A 5,703-nucleotide genomic window follows, 5' to 3' on the forward strand; every position below is an offset into this window, starting at 1 on the left:
TCGATGGAGACTGAGAAATAGAAACATCCTTGTTCTATTTTGAAAGTGTAAAGAAAAAAGTACTTCTTGCGTAGACACTGGCTTATCTTCTTGCGTAGACACCGACTTGTCTTCCTGAGAAGAGGAAGGAAAGAGAATATGATATAAAGCAGTGTAGATAGAATAGTCTTGCTGCTCTAAACTATCCGCGCTCTCTACCTAGGCATAAGCAGAAAGCACGATACTCACCATTCGACCGATCGTCTCCAAAAGGAGTTCCGATTTTCCAGTAGAACGGGTTTCTTTTCGAATCCACTGCTCCATACGACTTTTCATTTCACCTCCTCTTTCCCACATCGTTTTAAACTGCTTCTGGCTTAAAATCGTTGGAATATGTTCTTCTCCAGGATAATACAGCAAACCAGCATCCAGACTCTGGATGGGAGGTACGATTGCAATGTAAGATATCTAAACTATATGAAACCAGCTAGAGATACATTAGAAGAGGACGCAGGAATTACATCAAATGCTCGAAGAGTCGAATCATCTTTGGGAATCAAATTAAGATTGCTGGTATTAACACGAATACAAATAAAGGGAACACGATAGGTCCAACACTTGGAAATAACAGAACTTATGTCTTGATCACAAATTGATATATGATCACCTTCTTGAATACTTAGATTTAAAGATTTTCGACTCTGCACCAAATCGAGGAACACTGGTGTCATTACGGCATGGTTCGGATACCACTGGTCCAACGCATCAAAAAAACTATATCCACACACTTGTACCTTATTTTCGATTCCCAGATATCTGCAATTCCTATATAGAGTTGCTCTTCTCTCTGAACTGTATGCACACATAAAGACCTCGCATATTCCCTTATTTTTGAGTATTGAAACAGCCTCAAATCCAGAATCAGGAATACCCAACATTATTCCTCTTGATGATCTTCCCGATATATCATAATTTGTCACAGGACAATATTTCTCTCTCGTAGCAATCATAAAGTTCATTATGTCACACATCTCTTCAAAAGTTGGAATGCCTTGACATAGGTCATCTTCTATCTCCAGCTTTCCTATATCGACACTAAAATCGGGAGGTAATGCCTCTCTAACCATTCTTATGAAGTGCCTGATAGAACAAATCACTTATTCATGTTTAATACACGACTTCTACATGTTTCTTAAGTACTGAATTCAATTGATAGACCTAATTGACTTCTCTACTACAGAAAGATCAACGAACTTTATATGAAGATTTTGTTTATTCTTTCATTCTTTTTTCGTATTTTTGACTTTTCGTTGTCATTCATATCTTTCACCTATTAATAGAATAATGCATTATATGTACCTATCATGGCACTCTTGTTTGATACACAAGAGAGGATTCTGGATTTGTTAACAACGTACCCTATTTCAATATACAATACACTTTATTTTACCAGACATAGTATTAGGAATGACCCTATCCGAAACTGGACTGATCGGGGTTTTATTAAATCAGAGTGAATAACGGGAATTTTCCATTTTTGTGCCACCTTTGGAATTCAGACGTCTATTGAAGTTGAGAATGTTCGTTTTATTTTCCATCTTTGATTTCTTGTTTTTTGTTTTCTGAAATTCTGGGAAATGTCCTATTCATCTGGATCACATACATTATATTCAAATGACTTTTCTGGAGATAATTCTGATGATTATGAACCCAGTGATGTAGGTATTTTTGTTTTTCAATAGTTTAGACGACATATACTCGAAGACATAATAAAAGATCGGCTCCTTCCGGAGATCGATATGGAGAAGGAGTATGTGCGATTATGTTTCTTGATAGTAGAGAACCGATGTGGAGGCCAAGAAAACTCATCATGCCTCATGTCATCGCTGTGGTAATATTCGAAAGAAATACATATATTGCGAAAAGTGCCCACAGGTCTTTTGCATGAAATGCCAAGACAAGATGATAGAGGAGTACGGTCCGAATTGTTTCAAAAATGGATGTCCAGTGTGCCAGAAGCTTTGCTGTTGTTCCGAAAAGTCTCTAAATTGTACTAGAAAAGTATATTCTTGGAGTCTCGTTCACCTGTAGTATCATTGCTATAAAAAGTGTCTCACAACAAAGAAAGGAATCAAAAAGGTAGCTGAAAGGAATTCTTTGACATTTAGGGAGTGAACTATCGCGCTGCTGCAAATAGTGTTCCTACAACAGCTCCTCCGACTTCCTCTCTCCCTTCAGCGACTCACTCCATTCCCCCAGCAGCCGTAACACCCACAGCAGCAACCGCAGCAGCAGCAGCAGCAGCGGCGGCGGCAGCAGCAGCAGCTGTAGCGGCGCCCGCGGGAACTCCTGCTGTTTCATCGACTGTGGCCCCCTCCGTTCCAGCAGGCAGTTCCATCCCTTCGGTCTCCCTTCCGATTCGGTCGATCGTGTCCGAGGTCGTGCCCACGCAGCCCTCCACGATCCAGGCCCCCGTCAAAGTGGCGTCTTCCTCCATGCCGATCCCTCCCATGTCTCGTCAGGTTCCGGTAATGCCGGATTCATTACAGTCGAAGACTTCTTTCCATGGTTCTTCTCCTTACCCAGGCCTGCAATCCTTTTCCTCCTATTATCGACCTTATGATTATTCGCCTTATCCCCCCATGACCCCCATGACCCCCATGACCCCTTTGACCCCTCTCATGTCCTTTTCCAGCCTGTCCTATCCGCTGTCCCATGTTAATTCGGATTTAGCGAACGATGTTTTTGGAGGCCCTTTAACGCCCCGCGTTTCTCAGAACCTGTCCGCGATAGGATGGGATCCTTCGTTGTGTCAATTGCAGCGTGCACCCGATTCAATCAATGTACTGAACAATAGCGTATACGAAACACAAGGCAACGTACAGCCTATGATGCTTCCTCTGCAAAGAGTATCTTCGCATCAACATGAACTCGTGCATCGAACATCCCTACTTTCGAGGGGATCAATGCAGAAATCGCCGCTTTCTGAGGGAAATTCTCAAATGGATACAACCTGGATGATGGCGACTCCGCAGACCATCGTGTCCATGTCCTCTCTACCGATCGATAAGCCTGAGGGACTCAACAGCGAAGTTTGCTTTGGAGATTGCTCCGAAAACGAAGGTCATTTGAACGCCGGCAGTGTGCCAATCACACCAACAGAGGTTAAATCTGGACGAAGTGTGGATCGGGTGCAACAACCCGTAGAAGGAGCCCAGCCGATGCTAATGCGAGTGTTTAGTGGGAATGGCGAAGGGGATTTCAGTGCTCCCTATGATACGATACGAAGAACACCGTCTTTGCCTATTCAGATGGTTCAGAAACCTGATGTAAACAACTCTTAATCTCTTTTTGGCCATGTATATTAATGTGTACATTTAGGACATGTTTGTTGTAAACAGAAAAACAATTACTTTAGCAGTTGATTGATAGCTTGGGCAATATGAGAAGGATCTGTTACATAGAAGAACACTGATCTATTGGTAAAAGGTATCTACTATACTCACCTAGATTGGGCATTGATCACCAACGTCCTTTCATTAATCACAGCAGCTTCTTTAATGTCACTCTTTGATAGACTACCCTTTCCTCTAGGTAAGAACATAACTGTCTTTCTCTTCCACAGTAACTACATTCAATCAGATCATAAAAACCATACGCCTTTATCTGTGAAATACAATCTACTTGGATGTATCGATTGATCTCGGCAGTGCTTTTCACACTCAATGCCAGAACCAGTCAATTGTTCTTTAATAGCCGAAATAATCTCTTCTTCTTCTTTACGCTTGCGCTCTTCCTCTTCCTTACGCTTACGTTCTTCTTCCTCCTTTCTCTTGCGTTCTTCTTCTTCCTTTCGTTTGCGCTCTTCTTCCTCTTTACGCTTTCTCTCTTCCTCTTCTTTACGCTTTCGCTCTTCTTCCTCCTTACGCTTTCTCTCTTCCTCTTCCTTTCTCTTGCGCTCTTCCTCTTCTTTACGTTTGCGCTCTTCTTCCTCCTTTCGTTTGCGCTCTTCCTCTTCTTTACGTTTACGCTCTTCTTCCTCTTTACGCTTTCTCTCTTCCTCTTCCTTTCTCTTACGTTCTTCCTCTTCCTTTCGTTTGCGCTCTTCCTCTTCTTTACGTTTGCGCTCTTCCTCTTCTTTACGCTTTCTCTCTTCCTCTTTACGCTTTCGCTCTTCTTCCTCCTTACGCTTTCTCTCTTCCTCTTCCTTTCTCTTACGTTCTTCCTCTTCCTTTCTCTTGCGCTCTTCTTCCTCCTTTCGCTTGCGCTCTTCTTCCTCTTTACGCTTGCGCTCTTCCTCTTCTTTACGCTTTCGCTCTTCTTCCTCCTTACGCTTTCTCTCTTCCTCTTCCTTACGCTTTCGCTCTTCTTCCTCCTTTCTCTTGCGCTCTTCTTCCTCCTTTCGCTTGCGCTCTTCTTCCTCTTTACGCTTTCTCTCTTCCTCTTCTTTACGCTTTCGCTCTTCTTCCTCCTTACGCTTTCTCTCTTCTTCTTCCTTTCTCTTGCGCTCTTCTTCCTCCTTTCGCTTTCGCTCTTCTTCCTCTTTACGCTTTCTCTCTTCCTCTTCTTTACGCTTTCGCTCTTCTTCCTCCTTACGCTTTCTCTCTTCCTCTTCCTTTCTCTTGCGCTCTTCCTCTTCTTTACGTTTGCGCTCTTCTTCCTCCTTTCGTTTGCGCTCTTCCTCTTCTTTACGTTTACGCTCTTCTTCCTCTTTACGCTTTCTCTCTTCCTCTTCCTTTCTCTTACGTTCTTCCTCTTCCTTTCGTTTGCGCTCTTCCTCTTCTTTACGTTTGCGCTCTTCCTCTTCTTTACGCTTTCTCTCTTCCTCTTTACGCTTTCGCTCTTCTTCCTCCTTACGCTTTCTCTCTTCCTCTTCCTTTCTCTTGCGCTCTTCTTCTTCTTTACATTTGCGCTCTTCCTCTTCCTTTCTCTTGCGCTCTTCTTCTTCTTTACGTTTGCGCTCTTCTTCCTCTTCCTTTCTCTTTCTCTCTTCCTCTTCCTTACGCTTACGTTCTTCTTCCTCCTCTTTACGCTTGCGCTCTTCTTCTTCTTCTTTACGTTTACGCTCTTCTCTCTTCCTTTTCTTTTCTTTTTCCTTTTCTTCTTCCTCTTTCTTTTCTTTTTCCTTTTCTTTCTTTTCTTCTTTCTCCTTCTCCTTCTCCTTCTCCTTCTTTTTTTCCTTCTTTTCTTTCTTGTCTTCTTTCTCTTTCTCCTCCTCTTTCTTTTCCTTTTCCTTTTCCTTTTCCTTCTTCTCTTTCTTTTTCTCTTTCTTTTCTTTCTCCTCCTCTTTCTCTTTCTCTTCTTTCTTTTCCTTTTCCTTTTCCTTTTCCTTTTTCTCTTTCTCCTCCTCTTTCTTCTTTTCTTTCTCCTTCTTCTTTTCTTTCTTTTCTTCTTTCTCTTTATCTTTTCGTTCATCATCCTTCTTTTCCACTTTCTTTGCGCTAGATTCTTCTTCAACAGGCTGTTCTGTTGGTTTTTGTTCCTCCTCGGCATCTCTCCATCGATCTTCTGCATACTATAGAGTAAACACAACAACTATTCATCACCTTCTTCTTTTTCTTTTCACTTCCATCACATTCTGCGATAATGCTTTTCCTTATGCCGCTCCTTTATAATTGCTCCGCAAACACGGCACCTCACCTTTTTTGAATGGCTTTTCCTATATTTTTATCAGATTTATATAATCCATATACTTTTTTTCAGATTCCATTCGTTTTTTATTAC

The 5,703-nt window shown here is 42.0% G+C and overlaps 2 protein-coding genes; one reads left to right on the forward strand and one right to left on the reverse strand.

The window, feature by feature from the left end:
• Nucleotides 1–2,660: 2,660 nt before the first annotated feature.
• On the forward strand, nucleotides 2,661–3,360 carry GSBLH_T00002241001 (uncharacterized protein; the record flags this gene model as incomplete). XM_013040782.1 has 1 exon in its annotated part: nucleotides 2,661–3,360. The coding sequence occupies one exon, from the start codon at nucleotides 2,661–2,663 to the stop codon at nucleotides 3,321–3,323; it is 663 nt and encodes a 220-aa protein (XP_012896236.1). The 3' UTR covers nucleotides 3,324–3,360.
• A 357-nt stretch (nucleotides 3,361–3,717) lies between these two features.
• GSBLH_T00002242001 (uncharacterized protein) overlaps nucleotides 3,718–5,703 on the reverse strand; it is a gene marked incomplete at its 3' end in the record, with an annotated part of 4,584 nt that continues 2,598 nt past the window's right edge. Inside the window, exon 2 of the mRNA XM_013040783.1 lies at nucleotides 3,718–5,494. Coding sequence (XP_012896237.1) covers nucleotides 3,718–5,494 — 1,777 coding nt within the window. The remainder of the gene's footprint in view (nucleotides 5,495–5,703) is intronic.

Source organism: Blastocystis hominis, assembly GCF_000151665.1.
Source record: "Blastocystis hominis, Singapore isolate B (sub-type 7) whole genome shotgun sequence assembly, scaffold_18".
Taxonomy (NCBI): domain Eukaryota; class Bigyra; order Opalinata; family Blastocystidae; genus Blastocystis; species Blastocystis hominis.